The sequence below is a fragment of the Drosophila busckii genome, chromosome 2L, assembly GCF_011750605.1.
Source record: "Drosophila busckii strain San Diego stock center, stock number 13000-0081.31 chromosome 2L, ASM1175060v1, whole genome shotgun sequence".
NCBI classification, from domain to species: Eukaryota; Metazoa; Arthropoda; class Insecta; order Diptera; family Drosophilidae; genus Drosophila; species Drosophila busckii.
The window spans coordinates 12,971,080-12,994,295 of NC_046604.1; the positions used below are offsets into that span (position 1 = coordinate 12,971,080).

A 23,216-nucleotide genomic window follows, 5' to 3' on the forward strand; every position below is an offset into this window, starting at 1 on the left:
AGCAGCAGTCTCGCAGCTATAGCTGCTGCTTAAGCTTAGAGCAGAGAAAACAGCATCCTTTTGCTTTTGGCGCCGAGTTCGTTTATTTTTTTAGCTTCTTTTAGCGATTGCATAAACTTTGGGGGGCAAACGCATTTACATTTTAATTGCATTGAAATTTGTTTTGTCGTTCGGTTCGCCTCGTTGTTCGTTGCGTTTAATCTATTTCCAAAAATATTGAATATCAAGTGGTGTGAAGAACAAAAGACAAAGGCGAGACAATCGAGCTGTTGTTACATTTATCAAAAGATAATTGCAAGACGTAGGAAAAGTTTTCGCATAAATTTCCATTATGGCATAACTGCCAACACTTTGAACACATCACGAAAATGAAATAAATTCAAACACTTTGTGTCTACCAAACCCCCCACCCACCCAACGCTAGTTACAGCTTTAGAGCAATTTCGAGCAAAACTTGTGCACATTTATCTTTTTTCCAAAGAAGAAGAAACCATATAGGAGACAATAATAGTTCAACACAGGTTAATAAATCGATATGACATTTTGAGCCCACAATTCTCTCTGTCGCTCTCTTGTGTCCTTTTTTCTGCAACTATAACTAATATACAACAACAAGCCAATAAAATGCGACATGCTTCTTCTTCTTCTTCAGCTCTGTCTTCTGCTTTGCAAAAAGCTATTACAAGGCAAAGGCAACAACTACTACGCAACATACATAAATATCCATGTTAAGGCAATAAAAAGGACATGTTTTTATGCTCTACTCCTTGGACGGGACGAACAACAGCAACAACATAATCAAGAGCATAACAATAACGAGAGGCGAGTCCAAAAATTATTTGCATTTTTACACATTTTGAGGGTCAACCAAAGGACAACACAGCAACAACAAAAAAAAGCATAGATATGAATGTCCTGCATCATGTCCATTATGTTTGTGTGTGTGTGTTGGGTTATAAACTTTTACCCAAAAAGCATTGAACAATGCACATGTGTGTGTGTGTGTGTGTGTGTGTTTGTTTGTAACTGTGATAATGGGTTTCTGTGTCGGAACTCTCAACTTGCCTTATTGTATTTTATGGTTTCTTTATTTTCATTTTTATTCACATTTTTTTATATTTGAACTTCGTTTCAGGATATTAGCATGTGTAGGCACAGGATACGGCACATTTTCGTGTTTAGTCCGTTTTGAGTATTATTATGATTATGACATTGCAATATTCGTTGGCAGCTTAGCATTATTTTTTATTTTTTACAAGTTATTGAATTTTTTTGGCTTGTGGGTGTCAAAGGCAAAACATTGCTTAGGCTAAATTTATGCAAATCGAATTGTTTGCTCATCTAGGCAAGCCAAAGAAACTCTTGAGCTATTGATTTTTATACTTTGCGTATTTATGAAAATATTTTACAATTGAAATTTAAATTGAAAAAAGTTAGTGGGCAATTTTTCAATTTAAAATTATAGTTAATTCACAAATTTATATGCAAAAATAAATAATTTAACAAAATTGAATTGTTTGCTCATCTAATCATTATGTAAATTCAATTCATTTTCTATTAATTTGATTGTTTATTAAATTGTATAAAAATGTTTGGCAAATATTCAATGTAATTAGATTAATTACATTTTATATAAATGTTAGCAAAAATAAATTATACATATCGTTTAAGAAAAATTCCATGAAAAATAGTTTGAAATTCATAAATAAATTTTAACACATTTTATATAAATGTTGGCAAAAATAAATAATTCAATAGCTTTAAAAAAATTCCAGAAATAATAGTTTGAAATATATTTTTGATAGAATAAAAAATTAAAATCTTTTAGAATAAACTCTATAAAATTAGTTTCAAATGAAATAGTATAAAAATAAATAAATAAAAAAAATAAAAAAAAAATTGCACAAAACTTTAAATGAAATAGTAATTTTATTAAATAAATAAATGAAATGAAATCCACAAAACTTAGTTTAAAATGAAATATTGTTTTTAATTATCAACAAAAATAGAATAAATTCTACTAAGCGTAGTTGCTAATGAAATATTAAGTTTTAAATTTTTTAAGATTTTGAATTTGAAATTTAGAAATATTTTGCAGTTTTTATTAATAAAGTTTTCAAAGCAAACAATTCTTGGCTTAAAGCGCATAGCAAAGCAAGTAAATGCAGCAGCTAAAGCGTCAAGCAGTTAGACACGCAGTCAGTTAGTCAGTCACCCAGTCACTCAGTCGGACTAACAATCATTCACTGAGGCAACAACAACGAGCGAGCAATAGATAAAGCTTGAGCAGCAGCATCGCATCGTCTGCCACTCAAAAGCAGTTTCACTTGTCTAGCTGTGTGTGTGTGTGTGTTGGCCTTAGAGCGAATGTCACGTTGTTTGGCTTTGAAAATGGGGCGCTGGTCTCTAATAGAAGAAGAAGATGCAGCTCGCGAGCAAACAAAGTGTAAAGTATTTCACTAAAAACCAATTCATTTGCATAAAATGGCAACTAGTAGTTGGAAGCGGGACCAAACTGGCAAAAATGCAGCCATAGTTGAGTGTCGCTTAGATTAGAAAATGGTTGAGGGCACTAACAGCATAGAGATGGGGGTGGGAGAGGGGCTGGGGGGGTAGATATGTATATTCAATGTGGGTAAATGGCACACGCGCCAAATGTGAATAGGAAAGTGCATTAGAGCCAAATGGAGAAAGCGCACGCCAAGCAAAAGGTGCGAGTGAGAGAAAAGTAGCATAGGCTGTGTGTGTGTGTGCCTCTGTATGTGTGTGTGGCTTTTGTGGCCTAGGCCTCCAACCCTAAACCAGAAAACCAGGCAGGCAACTCGACGCCTGCTGCGTTTTTGGGTCAAAGCAATTAAAGGTTATAAATTTGTGTGCAAAAAATTACATTTTTTATACACACACACACACACACACACAAAGCTGGACTTTAAAACTGCAGTCAAGTTCTGTCTCTCTCTTGCTACGTGGCCAGTTCATTTAACGTTTAATTTAGCAGAAAATTAAAGTCCACTTAAAATTTGCATGCCAGTTATAAATATTTTAGGGCAGGCTCAGTGGGCGTGGCATAAGATTTATGCAGTTTGCAATTGCAGCTAGTTGCTGGACAGCAATAATTGAGAGCTTGACAAATGCATTTTTAGTTAATAGTGCAAAGCTTAGAACGAGAGGGAGAGAGTAGCAGCTGAGCATTGACTTGGGCTTAGAATTGAACTGACTACAGTTTAGATTGATATGCACTAAAAATCATGAATAAATATAATAAATATATAGAATAAAAATTTATTGTAAATTTATATGGCATTTGTTTCATATAAATAAAATGCTCAAGCTGAATAATAGATAGATATTATTTAATTTAGAATTATTATTATTTAGCATTCAAATTAGCGCATGTCAAGCACATTAGAATTATTAAAATAATTTATAAATTCATATTGCTCAGCATTTAATTATTTATAAATGCGTCAATAAACTTTTCCTTTTAGTTTAAATTGTTATGCAATAATTATGAAAAGAATTTGTGTATAATAATTTATAGCTTCATAAATAATGCATATTTTATTTTTTAAATTATGTATAAATTTTTAAATGACTTAGCAAAGCTTGGCAAACATTATTGACATAATTTTGTGTTTGTAGCTTTGCTTAAAATTTTATTTAAGAGAGAGAGAAGCAGTTAGAAGAGCTTAGGCTCAGTCTAATTGATATGCAATATTAAAAGAATTTATTTAAAATAAATAATAACTTCTTAGGGTAGTTTTTCTATACTAAGCGTTGACTTAAGCTTCAGCTAAATAAACTGATTTGATTTGATTTATTGCAGTTTAAATTGATAAGCAAAAATATTTCTTTAGCATAATTTATAACTTGGCATAAGTTTTCGCTTGCTATAAAATTCATTATAATATTTTTTATATATTTTATTTTATGTATGAATTTTTAAATGACTCCACACATTGCTGACATTATTTTGTGCTTTACTTGCTTAAAATGCCTTTAAAATTTTATAGCCATACGGTTAACCTGACCTACTTAAGCTTGGCGCTGTCGCTTTGTCTCGCTTCCCTTATAATAATCCATTTCAATTTAACATTTTTTATGTCAATTTTGTGTTTTTTCTGCAGCACTTGATGTACTTGGGGAAAAGCAAGCACACACCTTTATATATAACTGTCTTGCTCTCTCTCTCTCTCTCTCTCTCTGTCTCTTGCTGCTGCAATCCTTTAGTGCTTTTCATTATAAAGCGAAAAACATATGACAAACATATTAAAAAGCATGTCAATGGGCATTGTCTGTCTGTCAGTTCGACGCAGCAGCTCTCAGCTCAACTTACGCTCCAGAGTTGGCCACAATTTACACTTGACTTTAACATCATTAACAGCAGAGAGAGCGTGGAACTGAATGCAACGAGTTTTATCTTTTGCAACTAAGAGTTATAAAGGTGTGCGTGTGTGTGTGTGTTTGTGTGTGTGCAGTTGGCAGCTGTTTATTACACTCTGAACTTTCAAAAAGTGCAGCTCAAGTGCAAAAGCTCGCGCGCTTTCAACTATTTTTCAACCAGCTTGAAATTTCATATTTATTTTTATATATTTTTACACAAAGTTAATTTCTTTGCGGGCTTGCCGAAGTGCGAATTTTATCTGCGAAAAATGTGGTAATGAGCAAAGTGATTGAAGGGAAAATATGAAAATAAATTTACAAAGTAATCAATTGAAATTTCAAGCCACAATTGAGCAGCAGCTCATTAAAATTAAATAAAAATGCAGCTGAAGTTGTTGCAGGAAAATTGTGGAAAGCTTAAAGTAAAATGTTTGACAAGCAAAAATTGTTAACAATACTTTTAGCTAATTTATTTATATTAATAAAGTAATCAATTGTATCAATTTCTATCACAATTTTGTTTACTTTTTGTACTTTTGCTTAGTAAAATTAAATAAAAATGCAGCTCAGTTACTTGAATAAAAATTCAGGCAAGCAGCAGCTTTTGCCTTTAAGCGAAATTAGCAATGCAAATTTTTGTCTAATTTATTTATTTATATTAACAAATTAGTCAATTGACAATTTCAAGTGTCAATTTCTTCACTTTTTGCACTTTGGCCTGTTGTTAAATTGCTTATTAAAATGAATTAAAAATGCAGCTTAAACATTTGAATAAAATAATTTTGGCAAGTGGTCAAATTAAGCAAAATTTAATTTAATTAATTTATATTTACATATATTTATAAAATCTTTAAATAAACTTGTGCAAAATATTAAAATAAATGTAAATATATGCGTTCTATTAAAATTAAATAAAAATGCAGCTTAAGCGCTTGAATAAAAATTCTGGCAAGCGAACAGCTTTAAAACTTTGGGCCTTTGGGCCTAAAGTGAAAACAAAATTGGTAAGAAAAATATTATAAATCAATTTATATTTTTATTTAATCTATTGAATGACAATTTTCTTCACATTTTGCACTTTGGCCTGTTGTTAAATTGCTTATTAAAATTAAATAAAAATACAGCTTAAGCGCTTTAAATAAAAATTCTAACAAACAATTAACTTTAAGCACAAACTTTGGGCTGAAAGTGAAAATCATTTGGTAAGAAACATTGACTAATAAATCAATTTTATTTTTAATTAAATTTTAAGCAATAATTTGCTTTACTTTTGCACTTTTGCCTAATTGAAAAATGCAGCTTAAAATTGCTAAAGAAATTTCACGCAATTAATAAAAATGTTGGCAAGCCTTAAGCTTTGACTTAAAGCTCCAACCTTGAGAACAGGCGCCAAAGAATTGGCAACGCGCAACTTTTGGCAAGTTGATGAGTCATTTGCTTAATGACAGGCCAGGCAATTTTGTTGGGCAATAAATTGCTTTAATTACGCAATTTAAAAAGGATGACAAGAGCAAGCAGCGAGAGCAAGCAGCGAACGAACACACAAATGAGTGAGAGCCGAGCCGTATTGTAATATGCATGTAAGTTGACTGCCAGGAGCTGCCAGCTGATGTGGCATGTGGCATGAAGGAAACTGAAACAAGGTAGATAACACACATCTCAACATCAACAGGCCATCAATAAAGAGTGAGAGGGAGAGCGAGTGGGCGAGTGAGAAATTGAGCGACGACTGGGCAGAGTGTTGGGCATACCTGGCACTGTATACGGTGATGGATGCGATGATGGTAGCCAATATGCTGAATTTATTGGCGGATAGGATTTATGCGTGGCATGCAACGTTGCCAGCAATGATGATGTTGCTGCTGCTGCTGCCGCTGATGTTGCAGCTGCAGCTTCGTCTGTATCTGACGGGAAGGACAATGCAGCGATGTCGCTATTATTGGATAAATTCTCAATTACTGACGATAATTGACTGCTGCCGTTCAAGTTGCTGTTGCTGTTGTTGTCGTTGCTGTTGTCACTGCTGCAGCTGTTGCTGGCATTGCCATTCTCTGTTGCTGCTGCTGCTTCGTTGTCGCTGCTTTGGCTATTTACGAAACCAATTGCAGTTGAATTATTTATCATGTCAGAGGCAATAGAGAGCGGCAAATACTTTGAAAAAAAAAACACACACACACACAGTTAAACACACACACACAATCAATTGTTATACACACACAAACAGTGAAACACACACACACACATAAAGTTTTAGCGTCTTCGTTTAAGCTTATAAATCATTAAATATTAAACACAACAGTTCACAGTCCAAAATTGACTTTTAAACAATTAGCACCAGGTTAACACTTTTCTCTCTCTCTACGCTCTCTGCTGCTTATTTATTTAAATTTTTATTTATTTTTTACACGCAACGTTTATTTTACACGCATTTATATTTATACGTTTAACATTTATATATTTTTCTTTTGTTTTATAAACAATCAACATTCAGTTTTTCAGTTCAAAGCGCACTTTGATTTTTAAGAGACAATCGCTGGCATCAAGTTTGTTCTGCGTTTTGCAGACAAACATTTAGTCATGAGCTGCTTTTATATTCTTAAGTTCAATACGAATTGATTCGAGCGGCGCTAATTATAGTTCGATATATATATAATAGGCAGACAAAGGAATTATCGCAATTCGAGAGAACAGCAGAGCAGACACACAATGTGCCACAATGAAAGGAAAGGCATGCGGCATTTAATTTGAGGTAGGGCCAGCAGCAAAAAGAAAAACAAATGAGACACAGAGACAAGCGAAAAGTTAAAGCAGCGCCAAAAGACACACAGACAGTGACAACTATTTTCCATAGAAAGAAGAAGAAAATCTTTCTTAACAATAACAAAAATTGTGAATTATCTATGTTTAATTTAAATTTAATTTTATAAATATCAAATATTTATATTTAAATTTTTGCAAGAAAATCCTGGATGGGCTTTAACGCTTTGTATTAAATAACAGCTATCAAAGCTTTCAAATTAACAATGTGGTTTGTGTAATTATTTTTAATTTAAAAAAGTTAAGTTGCATGACCTGTTACGGTATCAGTTGTTTGCTTTTGTAATTTAGCTTGAGAACAGAAAATTTCAATTATTTGCGCATGTTAAATAATAATAACAATAGTTATCGATATTGCAATACGATGCTGTTTGCATCGATAGTTTTAAGTTTTATCACTGTCATCTCTAAGCAAACAAAAGCAAGTCAAGTTGTTAAAAATGCAAACATATATAAATAAATTCATTTATGTGCTACGAAAATAATAAGTCTTATTATTATCATAAGACAACTCTCTAAACATCAAAATTTATATATTTATTTATAAATTTTTTTTTACTCCTAATAAAATATAATTGTAAACATAAATATTTAAGTAATTTCATTAAATGCTAAAAGCTTGCAAAATTGCTTATAAAAATTCTAATAACTTTTTCCCCGCGTAAACTATTTGTTAATATTATTAATTTATTCATTTCTCCTTTCTTTAAGCCAATTAAATTTATATTCCTTTTAAATTTAAATATTGTCTTGCACTTACATTTCTCTCTTAAGTTTCTTTACTCATGCGTTGAGGTATTTGAAGAATTTCGACGCAACGCCACTTGAAAATTATTTCATGCTTCACTTTTGCATTGAGTGGCTGCGTTTAAAGGCAATTCAAATTAATTTCAGACTAAATCGATTTACATCAGCGCTAATACATAGAAAATTTTCACTTTTTTTTCCGACAGCGTACTGAAGCGCGCGCTAAATAAAAAACGCGTGTGTATTGGCAAAAATCAAATCACTAAAAATAAATTGACATCAATCAGTGGCGAACGAGCGGCAGCAAACAATAGCGCGAGAGGGGCGTGCCAGGGGGGCGTGGTCTGGCTTGCACTAACTAATTAAGCGACGTCACATGCAACATGCAACATGCAACAACAACAACAAAAACCAAAAGTTTTTGGTATTTAAATGCGCACACAATGAAAATCACACAATTTATTTAGCGATGCGAAAATTGTGGAAATTTTTACGTTAGCCGAAGCGCGATTTAGACTGATTGACGTTTTAGTTGCAACTAAATTTATTCTAGGCCTAAACTCATCTCTCAACTCAGCCAGAGGCAGCAGCCGCATTAGTTCTAGGGCGGACATAACTAGAAAAACTTGATTTACAACTTGTTGTGTTTGTTGTGAAATTATTTGTGCTCTTTTAAATAACTTGTCAATGTGTGTGTGTGTGTGTGTTTGCTTCTTTTGCTCTTGTGTGTTCTGTATTCATTTGCATATGTTGCTAATGAGTCAATTAACACATTTTGCTCTTCAAGATCTTCTACACTCTTTTTATAAACTTGGTAACTATTGCGCTTGTGTTAATTATGATTAGAATCAAAATGCGAGAATGTGGAATGTAAGAAACAGCAGAAGAAACTAATGTCAAAGAGGCAAAGTGCACAAAAAAGAGTGAGAGTGTTTTAATAAAAATATATGCAAATAAAAAATAAATAGTTCAATTGTCAAATTGTTCCTTAAATTTACTGAAAGTTTGCCATTAAAACATGTGCTTAAATATAAAAAAATTAAGCACAGATATTAAATATTTAAGAAATAATTGAATAATTTGTTGAACTCGTTTATTCAATTAAAATGTAAAAATTAACTTATTTTTATTTATCTGTATGTTGATTAAAATTTGATATTATTTCCTCAAAATTTTCCATTTAAATGTAAAAATTAACTTTTGTATCGATTTATTTAAATTAGAGTATTTAGATTAAATTAGAAATAATTTACTGAAATGTTTTAAATATAAAAAAAATTAACAGAAATTAAATATTTAAGCAATAGTTGAATAATTTGTTACTCGTTCATTAAATAGAATTAATTGTACAAAATCCATTAATGTTTGAAATAATTATCTAAAAATTTCCCATTCAATTGTAATAATTAACTTTTTTTTTATCAATCTGTATGTCCATAATAGTTGAAATAATTTTCAAATAAATTCAAACAAATAAAATATTTAAGAAATAGTTGAAGTGTGAAAATAATTTGTTGAACTAATTCATTCGAATATTTATTAATTTCTCAACATTTCTACATTTCTAAAGAAGAAAATAAATATATAAATATAATTGTGCATTTCTTGTGCATTTTCTTATTTTTTCAACATTTCCCAATGTTAGGAATTATATAAATGAATATATGAAATGTATATTTCATAAGCTAGCTCAACTGCTTTAAATTAATTATTCGATCCAACTTGCATTAAAATGTAAGCGCCCTTGAATGTTTTAACCTTTGGCTGACTTAATTTTCTCAAAAATTTTAGCAGCTCATTGGCATAAATGCAAATGTAAAATTTTGTTTGCTGCTGTCTCAAGGTTTTTTTGCCTTCCGGTAATTTCTAAGCCACATTTTATATTTGAACACACATATGTGTGTGTCTGTGTGTGTGTACTTCAACTTAAACTTGGCTTGTCATAATGGCTAATTTGAATTTTTATCATGTTTACAAGCAAACAATACGTGCATCATCATCGCCGACGAAGTCAAAACTCATTCCCCAAGCGCCGCCAGACCGCCGCGCGTTGCTCGCACATCATTTGCATATCGATTTCATATGCAGCACAGCACAAATACAAACAAATAGACACACACACACACACATACGTACACACGCTTCAAATGCAAATACAAATACATTTTGAATATTTTTCGAGCAAGCGTTGCGCGTTTGCAAATTGTGTGGAATAACCATGAAAATGTTTACATGTCTCCCCGTTTCCTTTTTTTTGTGGGTTTGTGCTGCTTGCTGCAATTTCTGGCGCGCCCTCAAGTATGCAATGCCAAAAAAAAAAACCATTTGACATTACGTATTTGCAAATTTAATAACAAACACCCACCCATACAGCACCCCCCTCATCTTCACTCACGAGACATTGTCGTCTCTTTGAGTCGCCTGCCTTGGCTTGTTTGCTGTCTATTTGAAGTTTTCTTGCATGTAAATTGCACTGATTACCACCACATTGCACTTTGCTTGCAATTTCTTCCTCTACACTTTCTCTACTTGGCGTTCTTTGCCGTTTTTTGCTTACTCATTTGATTTGGGTTGCATTTTGTCTGGCACTTTGCGCGTCAGTTTTTTAGCTTTGCTCACATTTTTTACTTAACCTAATGCAAATCGCTTTTATTATAGCAACTTTTTTTGCTATGGACTTGGCTGCTTGTGTGTCTATACTCTAAATTTTCTAGCGCTGCTGCTTCGCTTTAACACTTGATGTATTTTACTAAAGCAAAAAGTGAGTTTTTTTTTATCGTTTCTTTTAGCGCAGGGTCAGCGCCATAAAATTTAACTGCATTTTAGCTGCAATTCAAATGTGGAAATGGGGCGTCGTTTGTGAAATGTTTATGAGGCAACAAGAAATTTGTTGCCACAAAGAGCAAACAGGCAAGAGAGAGAAAGAGAGAGTGGAAGTGGAATTTGTCAGTAGTTATAGCTTGAGTTTTAGGCTGTATAAAAACACTTATGCCAATTAATCAAATAAAGTTATACTACCAAACTATCTATTTAACTATTCCAGTGAATTGTTACTACATTTAATAAATTTTAATATACATAATATTTAAATACTACGCTATAGTCGAATTTACTAACAAACGATTCCAGTGAATTGTTACTACATTTAATAAATTTATATACATAATATTTAAATACAACGCTATAGTTGCATGTGTTTGTAGGCGCTTTTAATCAAATTATATTCTTATAAAAATAAAATAAAATACAACAAATTTGCTGCAAGTTTCAGTTGCTTAAATTTCACATAAAAATAAATTTCATTTTACAAGCTGTGACAACTTGAGCACTTTTGGCTCTCGTTTGCTTACACAATTCAAAACTATAAAGTGCTACCAACGAAGAGAGAGAGAGAGAGAGAGAGAGTGAGAGCTAAGCAGACAAAACCCGAAAAACCAATCAAAGGTTGCTTTTCTTTTTGCCAACTTGCTTGGAGTTGCCAAAAAGTATGCTACGCTTTTCTTACTTGTCACAGCAGCAGCAGCAGCAGCAGCAGCAATTGGAAGCGTAGCCCGCAACAGCAGGAAACAAAACTCGGCGACTCACTCAAGCATTTTATTAAATTGCCACCTTCCGTTTGTTGTTACACATTGCAAGCGACTGTGTCTTGATATACAATTTTTTTTTTTCAATTTCTAGGCATTGAGCACACACACCCCCATGTACTCTAAACTGCGAGACAGACAGACATTATATATATATATATATATGCGCTGCCATCTTTTTCGATTATATCGTTTCCGCTGTTTGGCATAAATTCAGTGCTCAGCGCGCTGCAAGCAAAAGCAAAACTTTTGCTACTATTTCTCGTTTCAATTTTTTTTTTATTTTATGCTTATTGCCAGTTTTTCTTCTACGCTTGTTGTTTTTTTATGGCTCTGTTATTTTTTGAGGTTAAAGTGCCAAAGCACGAAATACAAAATAAAAAAAAAATAGTTTGTGCTTTGGCTTTGTGGCAATATTGAAATGCGATTGCGGCAAGTACTCAACGCTATATATAATATGTCTATAATGCGGCAAATGTTGGAGTTAGTCCAAAAATGCATTTGCATAGCTTTGGGCGCATTGCGGGCGTTTCCAGCTTATCTAAAATTGCAACTAAAAATACATTGAATAGCATAATAAATGTTGTTGTTAATTATAGCCAAGCTCAAGTTAACAATTAATGGCGCTAAGCTCTAACAAGTTCGCTAGTTTATAATAAGTTGCAGTTTTTGTTTTCTTTTGCTACATGACTTTGCATTTTCGCCACACTCCCCCACATTTAATATTCATTTACTAAACATTACTTCGCCAAAAGTTTTTGGCTGCACACTACAAGAAATTATCTTGACGTCAAGGCAAATTAGTGGCAGCCAAACGAAAAAAAAAAAAAACTTTTAATATAGAGCATACGCCATGTTAAACAAGTGTAATTACACGCATAGCAACTGCAGCTTGTGGGAGGGAGGCATGCAACGTAAAGAAGCCGCATGTCAAAAAATAAAGTTTTTTGCTTTTTTGCGCGCGCGCTTCGCTTACAACTTGTTAACAATAAGCGCCGCTAGAGGTCGCCAATTAAAAAAAAATGCAAGCAACCAATCGCTTTGCCTCATGCCACATGCCCCATGTGTGTGTTTCTGTTGAAAGTCAACATTTTTGTGGTCACTTAAGCAGATTAATTTCATGGGTATAATTAAAAGAAGCAGACGCATGCGTGGGTGGTTGGTGGGTGGGTGTTGCCACCAAAAGTTGCAGCGACTGCGAGTTTAAAAATTAACATAAATTAAATTTTGTGCAAAACTTTTTCGCTGGCGTTGTTAAACAAATTTTTTATTTTCGGCTTGCCCGCTGCCTGCTGCACATAATTGATGGTTTTTAATTAACTGCCAAGTGACCGACACGCAACTGACAATGCAAACTGAAGGGGGAGCGGGCTGCGAAACGAGTGAAAAATGTGCAACAATAAAAAAATGTGTTTTTAATATTGCTTGCAGCTGCACTAAATGTTTTCGCGCTTGCAGCGCGACAGCTGAAGCGCCTATCAGCCGTTCAAATTTTATTCATTGTCAATTGCAATTTGGCGCTGCCAGCAGGTTAAATGAAAATTTATCAATGCAAATAAAGTTACTTTTTGCTAACTAACAATTAACTGTGAACTAAAGTTTAGCTTTTAGTTTAAATACTAGCACATTTTTTGTTTAAATGTGAACTGCAGGAATTTTAAGCATATAATTAATAATTTTAGCAGCAGTTTGTTTAAAATAAGTAATTCAGTTTCTTCTTAGCAGCGAAATTTAAATGTCTAGCCTATTTTCAAATGATTTATATTTATTTTAATATATTTAACGTTGCACTTACCATTGCGATTCTCGCTATCGGCGGGTTTCATTTGTATGGGATGATACATCTGTGAATAATTAAAAGAGGGAAAAATATATTAGCATCACATTAGCATTAATCGTAAATTTTGAGTTTCATCTATAGAGTTTTGCATCTACAATACAAAATTAATTTTGTTGTAGATTATTATGACTATCGCTTATACATTTCGATAATAAGCAAAGCTGTTAAACAATTGAGCTTGAGATTCAATGGGGAAGCAGACCAATCTCTTATGTAACAAATATGGTAATGTAAAATATATAATATATATAATAAATAATACATATAAAGTAATAATAAATGTTAACAGCATAAAGCTTAATAAATTTAATATACTGGATTAAAATAGAGAAATATATATTGCACTATATCAACTAATAGATCCCGGAAGTACTGCATTATCTACAATACAATTTTTGGGGTATGATTACTTTTTGTATACATCGAAAAATAAGCAACTCTCATAAACAAATCGAGAGCTGGGATCAAGACGAAGAAGATCAAATTCTTTTATAACACCTAATGTAATGTAAATAAAATTTTATAAAATATATTAATAATATAAATGAATATAAAAATTATAAAATATATAAAAAAAAATATGCCATGTGAACATTTTGCTAAAGTCCGTTCTCTCTCTCTAGCATCAGCTGATTTATTTTTCTTATAGTTTGGATTGCATATTGTATTTGAAATATAAAATAAAATAAAAATAATCTTCATAATTTAAAATTAAACCCTCTTAAAACTCCAAATATTTATAAAACGGTAAAAACAAACTCAAAATTGAATAAATTAAAGAAATAGAAGTATACTGGACTAATAAAAATATTCACAATTTCTTGTAAGTATCAAAACTCATAATTCCTAATAATTAAAAATCTCTTGAATTGATGACTTTAGCTAGAACTGCGTAGCTTAGTTAAGATATTATATATATATAATATAATATATATAATAATAAGCTCTCCATTTTCAATTTCAAGTATGAAACTGTTGCCTATTCTTTTAAATAATTAATAATATTCTCTAAATTTTTTATTCCGAGTATGAAACTGTTCTTTTAAATAAATAATAATCTCAAAATTTTTAATTCTGACTCTTGCTTGTTCTTTCTAGATCCCAATTTATTATAAATATTTCTTAGGGCTACATTTATTTATTTATATTTCTCACGCTTCAAATCATAGTTAGCCAAATATCTACTGAATTACATTCTTTATTTCGTCTATTAAACCCTCGTTTATGCTTCCTCTTCCCCCCATTTAGTTGCAGCTTCATATGTAGCACTCCCCCTCCTCTCTCATTCACAGCTACAGCTTAATTAGCCGTGTTAATCACATTTGATATATAGTAGCGGCGCCCAAAACGGCGTCGCACTCAGCGATTAATTTGCAAAGCCTTTGGCGCATTGCACATGCAAAATTGTGGCACACAACAGTCCACACTCGCCCCATTTAGTTGAGGGGCAAGCCGCTGGTTGTCGCCAAGTTGTGTGCCTGTTTTTTTGTTAGCAACTTGCTTAAGCTGCATAATGAATGAATGCAGGCAAGCTTCGGCACTAAACTGCCCGCCAAAATCCTCAACTAAAGCCAAACACATTTATTCAGCGGTCGCTAAGAACAGCAGCAGCAACAGCAGCAGCAGTTGCAACAACAACAACTTGGCGCATTGCTGTTGAAAATCCTAAAATATGCGTTTGGCCCTCTCACCCAAGTCTGTGCACCGCTTTGTCTATTTGCCCAGCGCTTAGTTGCAACGTTTTAAATGTAATTTTTCGCTTGCTGCGCGTCTTCTAATTAAAACAAGCTTAAAGCGTGCCACAAAAACGTGCCACAGGCCACAGCAGCAGCGGCGGCGGCAACAGCAGCGGCGAGCGGAACTTTGTGTGCGTCGCTAAAGTTTTCCATTGCCGCAGCTAATGGCGCGTGATTTATTGGCTACTGGGACGACAGTCTACGGGCTACTAATGTCGCCTTGCTCACCTTTCTTCCTCTCCCCCCTCACCCACTCTATCGCTGCTTTGCTTTCGCTCGTAAATAATACACGCAACGCGCGTCTTGCTACAAATTGCAGTCACAAGAGCGAGCGAACGCTCCCCCCTTTTTTGTTTCTTCTTTTCTGTGTATTTTATGTTTGCCACGCCCAGCTTTCCATACCGCCCAATTTATTTATAGGCACAGGAAGTAGCAATTACCAGCCAAACGCACTCATTTCAACCACCCACCGCGGCAGCTTTAACGAGTCTCCTATGGCCACATTTGTTACCTTTTTTGGCATTGCCTTTAGCTTCTAATTGGGCAGCATGTCAACTAAGCTTGAGGAATTGGCAACAGGTTTGGCTTTTATCTAAATATTGCAATCGATATTCATTTATTGCTAAGCGTTAAAAACAATTTTGTAGAACATTAGACATAAAATAAAAATTGAAAACTGTCAAGCTTAAGAAATTAAGCAAGAGCTTTGCTTATAGCTAAGTCTAGGTATCGTTATCGATATGAATTTATCGCTTAATGTATTGCTTAGCAACATTAATTCATTTTAGATTAAGTGTAAAGACTTTAAAGATATTTTTAAATATTTTTAAAATATACAAAAATATGCCAAGCAACGAATATTGATATTTTTATTTTAATATTGAGCCAAATCTTGAAAATTATGCACAATAAATCGATATCGATAGAAATTTGTACGATATTATGAATACTTCTAAAAATGTAATTTAAAAAATTATTTATATTAATGTATTGCTAAGCAACATTAATTCATAATAAGTATAGAATTTTTTAAGTATATTTAGATATTTTATAGAATTTCCAAACTGTAAAACAAATATAAATATTTTTATTTTAAGCCTAGGACCTTTTATCTAAATATTGAAGATACAATTATCAATATCGATAATATTGCATTTCTTTCTAACTAAAATCGCATTATTAAATTTTGATTACTTTTAAAAATTGCTGTACAGTCAACGATTATTCATTTATATATATATTTTATTATTATAAAGCCTTAAGCAATTTTGATAGCAATCGCTTAAGAAAATTACCAACTTTTAGCTGCATGCAACATGCATATGACCCCAAAAAAAATATAAAAATTTTCAAGCAAGCAGCCTACAACAAAGACAGTCCACCTCACACTTTTAGCTTCATGCATTGACAATTTTTTGTAGAATAAATATGAAGCGCAGCTGCAATATTTTTCGTATATTTTTTTTTGTTGCTGTTTTGCCACCACAATGACATGCAAATGATGTCAGATGTTGTAGCGCTGATAACATGACGGCATTGACATAAGCATTGTTAGGTTGCATGCATGCTAAGCTCCAGCCCTAACTCACTACCGCACTAGCTCTTATGCACCAGCTATACACATGACGTTCCTAATCATAATATGCATGCTGATTTGATGGCGCAATAGAAAAAATATTGCAACCAAATGTTGCACGCTTTACACTAACGTTTGTCTCTTTTGTATTTTCCAAAGATTCTTGGCAGGGGGAGGGGGTTGGGGCTGGCATAACTTTGGTTTTGCTGCTGCTGCTGCTCCAAAGCGCAAATTGACATTTTTGCTGCCTGTGGTTATTTTTGTTGCCTTGACAAAAAAACTTTTGCTGCGTGTCCTGCCCCCCCTTTGTTTTTTTTTGCTGCCTAAATATTTTTTGTTGCATACTTTTAAGCGAAACTCAAGTTTGAAATTACTTGCATTTTATGGCCAGATGATGAGCATAGAACAAGAAGTGCCAAGGGTCAAAGGGAGCAGCCATATTGGCAAAAAGTAAAGAAAGCTACACTGCGTTAAAAATATTTAATATAAACTAAATATAAAAAAATTATTTAAAATATTTGGTGTATGCCAAGTATAGAATAATTTAATTTGAATTATTTCTTAAGGTTTGAGCGTTCAAATGAAAAGATTGAACATTATTTAAATGGTTCGATTTGGAAAAAAATAAGAACATAACAAATTTGTAATTTTATCACAACTTTAGAAACTGTATTCATATGAAATGCTGATACTACTCAATTTATAAACATTTAAAAATTATTAAGCCTATTAAAATTATTGAAATTATTTCAGAAGAATAGAATGTTGAACTGAAAACATAAAATATTATTTAAATGAGTCTGGAGGCTATAGCAAAATTATTATAGATTTGAATTATCACAAACTTGATATACAAAGTTTTAACTCATCGACTTATAAACTTTTTAATATACTATTAATTTTTAAAATATAAATTGAAAACTTATTAAGCTCAATATCAGTTATTAGAATTCACTCAAAACATTTTATGCATAACAAAATAACTATAAAAATTGTTAAACTATTGGATTCCACTTTTTTCTAGAGAATTTGCATAGTCACCCAACTATAATCCTCAATCCCTCACACACACACACACACACACACTTTAGCGTACTTTATCTGCCTCAACACACACATATTTTTTTTTTTGTATTTTTTTATGCCGTGTCATGACTTTGTCAGTCCGCGCGCCCGCCAGTCAATCTGTCAGTCAAGCAGTCAGTTAGCCTCATAATGAAGGCAGCGCGATGCTAAAATCCTGGCAGCTATTTCCCGTTGTTGTTGTTCCAACTTACTGCCTGCGTTGCATGATTGCGTTTATGATAAGTTGATGCAGCAGCAGCAGAAATTTTTTTCGCTGCTCTCCCCTATTTGCTAAATCAGCAGAAAAAATTTCAATTATCAGCCAAATATGTGCTACAAATTTTTAAATATTTTTTTTTTTCACTAATCAAGCGTCAGAGAATTTGAGTGAAATTTATGCGTAACTTACCCCATTTAGCGTTTTCACATTATGCAGTGCGTCCTGAGCTTTCAGTGCGGCGCGGCGCGTATAAAACGTCACAAAGCAGCAACCTGCAATAGAAAGAGAGAGAGGGGTAGGGGGTGAGTAAGAAATATTGAGATTAGCATAAGGGTTAAATTAGAGTTTATTTTCAAGCGTTGCGCGACGACGTCAACATGAAAAGAAGGTGGCAAAGAAATTATGAAAATTATTATTAGCAGTCAACAGACGGAAGCAAACTGGGCGGTGCAGGCATATGTGGCAATATGCAGCACTAATTAACATTATGGCCAAACGTTAACCAAGCTCGCAACCTCTCTAACGCCTTAAATCTCACACAGGCCCCACAGCCAACAAATAAATGTGTCGCACTTTGTTGAGCAAGGGTGTGAGTTTGGTTAGTGGTTCACAGCCAGCTGTTGGGGTTAGTGGGTGGTGGTGGTGGTGCTGTTGGTAGTTAAGCGGTTTAGGTGTTGGCAATTTATGTTGGCTAGAGAGCAGTGTGTAGGGTGTAGACTTTAATAAGCTAAGCAAATGGCTAATGCGTTATATTTTTGCATGAAATAATATAAAGAATTATAAGCTTTTAGTTGTGTCGATACTATCGATAGAAATGTACAATACTATCGATAATAAAATATATATAAAGCATTTGCTTGCTACATAACTCATAAAAGCTTGATTTTAATTTTTTGTTTTATATTTATAGTATTAATATATATTAAAGTTATAGATAATATAACAATACTATCGATAATAACTATAAATACAAAAATAGCTCAAAGCAACTTTATTTCATTAAAAGCTTTTAGTTCTTTTCGAATAAAATATCGTTATTTAAATTATACAAAAATTTTTATCGATAGTATCGAATATATAATGTTACTATCGGCCTTCCTTTATAACTCAAAATAACATGACTGTTATTTATTTTAATATTTTATTTATTATTATTTCAATAATGAGGAAAAATATATTATTGCTATGCATTATTCTTACGATACCAACGATAATAGCTAAACTATATATAGCAAAATACTAAACACTCTTTTTAAACACTTGCTGCCATTCAAAACTTCCAAGCGGCTTATGCAAAAAGCAAACTCAACACAATCGCCTTAACTCGCAGTCAATAAATTCAAAATTCTGTGCATTTATTTTTGTGCACAGCACTTGTCATATGGCCAGAATTCATTTTAGCATTTGCTATTGACTAAAATTCAGCAGAATTTTTTGATATGCACAACGGGGAAAAGTTCGTTGCTTTTTGTTTACACCAAAAATCTGTGGCCGAGACTTTAAACACACACACACGCACGCACACACATACATGCGCATAGAGAGAGAGAAATAAAATATGAGCTGGCGGCTTCCAGTTGAAATCCATTTCCGGCTCGTGCACATTTACCCATTTAACATATATATCGTGGCTCACAGAATTTTTGGTGACGAGTTCATTTTGAATGCTGGAAGCTTTAGACTGTTTTTTCATGTGTGTGTGTGTGTGTGCCTGTGTTCTTGGCCTGCCAACTGTCAGCACAAAACTTAATATGGCAATAGTTGCATAATGCAATTACCGGTCATATCGGCAACGTTCGCTCAACCGAAGCGTAGCTGCTCTGTGGTCCAACTGACCCCCACCCAGTCCCACACTTGGATAATTCAATCTGTCGCAGTTTTTATGCCGCCGCCGCCGCCGTTCCCAACGTTAACATTTTTTGCATTTTTTTATATTTTTACAAATATTTTCATTTCTTGTTCTGGGGTTTTCTGATATCCGGGCGCAAGTTTAGACTGAAAAAGGGTTGCAAATAGGCGTAATGTCGTTGCCGCCCTCAAAAGCGGATGTGCTTGTGTGTTTTGCTTTTATTGAAAGCTTGAGCGCTTTAAAAGAAAACAACAAAGCATAAGCTGTATAGCTTGAAATTGAATTACAGACCAAACATTAAAGCTAAATCAATTCAATTAACTATATAAATAACTTAGCAAAAGGAATTGGTATTAAATTCCATTCCACTTTTATAAATTCTTTTTTTTTTAATGATAGCAAACAAAAGTATCGCATTACACGCAAGTCGACAAATAAAAAGGGAAGCGTTTAGTTTTAGCTTTTGAAGATTAAATATCACTTAAAATTAAACTAGCGTTAAATGTAACAAATGATAGCAAATCAAAGACTGCAATAAAATATTGTTGCTGGTGCAAAAGAAAGTGGAAGTAAGTAAGCAGCGATAACGAAGACAAGCAAAGAAAAAGAAAATCTCTCAATTTCTATTATGTGCATGTCAACTGCAGTTAGAATCAAAACAACAGTGGGGTTGAGCGAGCTTAGGGGCTGTGCTTGGGGAGGGGGTGGCAATAACAATAGAGTTACAAAAAATCCGTTGGCAGGCGCTAGCTGAAAACGACATCCAGTCACGTTTTTTTGAACAAAAACTTAATCCAAACGATTGCCGTAACCCCAAAATCGTGGGAGTGGCTCCTGCCTGTGTGTGTAGAACTTTTCACAAGATGTGAAATCGAGAGCCAGACAAGACGTGCTAAAGTCCAGCACACGTAGCAAGCAGCGAGCGCAGCAGCAAAGAAAACCCGAACGAAACGGAAACGAATTAATCGAAGTAAAATAAATCAATGTCATTAAACTTTTGGGCGCAGAGATTTACTAGCTGACTGACTAGCGCAGTGAGCGAGAGCGAAATATATAACAACAACTCTAGACACTGCAATTGCAATTGCATTTAGTTTATGGCCCACAGAGATACCAAAACTCAAGCGCCAAATCCCAGTCTAAAGCGAAAGTGACAAACGCTGCCGACTCTTCTCTCTTGATTGCAAATGCGCATTTTGCAAAATATTAAGTGAAATTTTATGCATTTTTTACGCTCGACAAGCGGCTAAATAAAAATGTCAGCCACACACCAAAAAAAAGGGAATAGCATAACTAAAACGAGAGGCAAGCGGAGCATTGTAGGCAGCTCAGCAGATAAAGTGCGTTACTTTTTACTTTTCGGTTGACAGCAGACAGCTGGCCCTAACAGCCGAAAGCTGCTAAAAGCAGCAGGCAGGGGGTGAGTGAGGGGTGCAGCAAAGTAAACTAAGTTCTCTCTTTAGAGCTCAGCAGGCCACCATAAAAAAAAAACAAACCCAAAAAAAAGAAAAGATGTCTTTCTCTAGCTTGGGAATGCCTGCCTGAATTATATTATTATTCTTTCGCTAGTTTGGGAGTTTTGTGGTCAGCGGAATTCTTTTGCTTTGGTCATAAATCACAACTGCTGGGGGTGGGAGAAAAAAATATATAAAGGCACAAAGAAAAACTGTTAATAGCCTTCAGTTAGTTTTTTTTTTTGCAGATATGTTAGCATAACCCAGTTAAAGGTTGAATTTAAGGTTAGGTGCAAAACCTATTAAAATTTAGTTCCAAGGCAAAAATAATAAATATTTAAAAGAGGCTATACAAAAGAAAAGAAAAAATATAAGAAAATTATGGAAAGCTATACAATAATTAATTTTGCAAATATTTTAAAATTTATTTTAAATCGCGTGTTGCATAAGTTTCCAGTTTGAAATACAAATAGAACGTTAGCATACAAAATCACTTCAATCTAAATTTAAAGTTTAAAATAATTTAAAAAATAAACCGCTTTAGTTCATGTAGAAAATTAATAGAAACGTAAAATAATTAATTGCAAATATATTAAAAATTGCAACTATTACATTTTGAGCATATTTTACATTCATTTTTTAGTTATGATAAAAAATAAATTGAAATTAAATTAAATATTGCAAGCTTAAATTTATTAATATTGAATTATATATTGTGCAACGCTTGTACATTTTAAGCTAAAACTTGCTGCTGCCTTTTAAAAACACATTACTGCCAATTCAAATCAATAAATATATTTCAACCAGTCAATTTAAAAGAACAGCCTTAATTTATGTGCATATCTATCAATAGCCGTAACCAATTTGGCCTGAAGAACTGACACATTTTGGCCACAAAAATAAAGCAAACGTGGCGAGTTAGAACTTTATTACGTCGCTCTCGCTCTCACTCGCTCTTTGACTAATTTATGACCGCACACCTATTTCAAAAAGTGTGCACGGGGCTCTCTTGGCACTCAGTATTTAGGCCACGTTGCTATGAGCTGTGGCTTTAAAAGCTTCAAAACATTTTACAACTTGTGCCGGCGCGTGAACCAAACAACAACAACAACTACAAAAAAAAAAGGCCCATCAAATTAAATGCTTTGCGCTACGCCAACTAAACCACCTGAACAATCTCAAAGCAGAACCGCAGAAAACCCCTTTTCAAGGTGTGTGTGGTAGGGTGGAGTGGGTGGTTGGGTTTGGTGGTGGTTTTAACCACAAGCGCTAATAAATTATGACTTGGGCGCTTAACCTACACGCGCAGGCTCTCGCTCTAGCTCTAGCGTATGCCTGTGTCTCTTTCTCAAGCAGAGATAACTGCTCAACAACAACAACAACAACACCACAATAACCACAACAACAGCTAGCGCAGCAAATCCACTCGAAAAAGTAACTGCCCGCTAACAAAATTTAGTGTGAACGACAACAAAAAAAAAAAAGCATAAGCGAGAGTAAGTCGAGTTGTGTTTGGCCAAAAGGCATTAGCCCAGAAATTTGCAGTGAGAAAAGTTTTTCGTGCCAGAAAACGAAAAGGAAATTTTTGTCGGCGGTTATTTACGACTTTCTGGTTCAGAGGTCAACGTCGCACTTAAAAGTGTCATTTCCAATTTTTTTTTTTACACTGCTTTTGTTGTTGTCGCTGCTGCTGCTCTGCTGCTATTTTGGCTAACAGGAAAGTCCTTCTATGCTAAGCATTGCAGCATAAAAATGCAACACAGTGACTAAAGCCAAAAGATGAAACAATTGCAGGCACTAGCAGTTAAAGTGTTTGAGGGGTGGGGGGTGCTAACTTTTTGTCGCAGCAAAAAGAAATGGACTAGTGTCTAAACTAGGTTACTGGCCAAAAGCTAAATGGAAATGTTGTTGTCCGGCAGGAAGTGGACATCAAAAAATAAAACTG

The 23,216-nt window shown here is 33.6% G+C and overlaps 1 protein-coding gene across 3 annotated transcripts in view; it reads right to left on the bottom strand.

Annotated features, from left to right (window-relative positions):
- LOC108607865 (CUGBP Elav-like family member 2) overlaps positions 1–23,216 on the bottom strand; it is a 69,423-nt gene that overhangs the window by 25,710 nt on the left and 20,497 nt on the right. For 2 of the 3 annotated variants that reach the window (XM_033294974.1, XM_033294975.1), the window contains exons 3-4: positions 18,158–18,240; positions 13,327–13,375 (exon numbers count right to left, since the gene is read on the bottom strand). In XM_033294974.1, the coding sequence (XP_033150865.1) occupies positions 13,327–13,375; positions 18,158–18,240 (132 nt within the window). Of the gene's footprint in view, positions 1–6,134; positions 6,347–13,326; positions 13,376–18,157; positions 18,241–23,216 lie in introns of those variants that run through there. The other variant, XM_033294976.1, reaches the window with a different exon arrangement.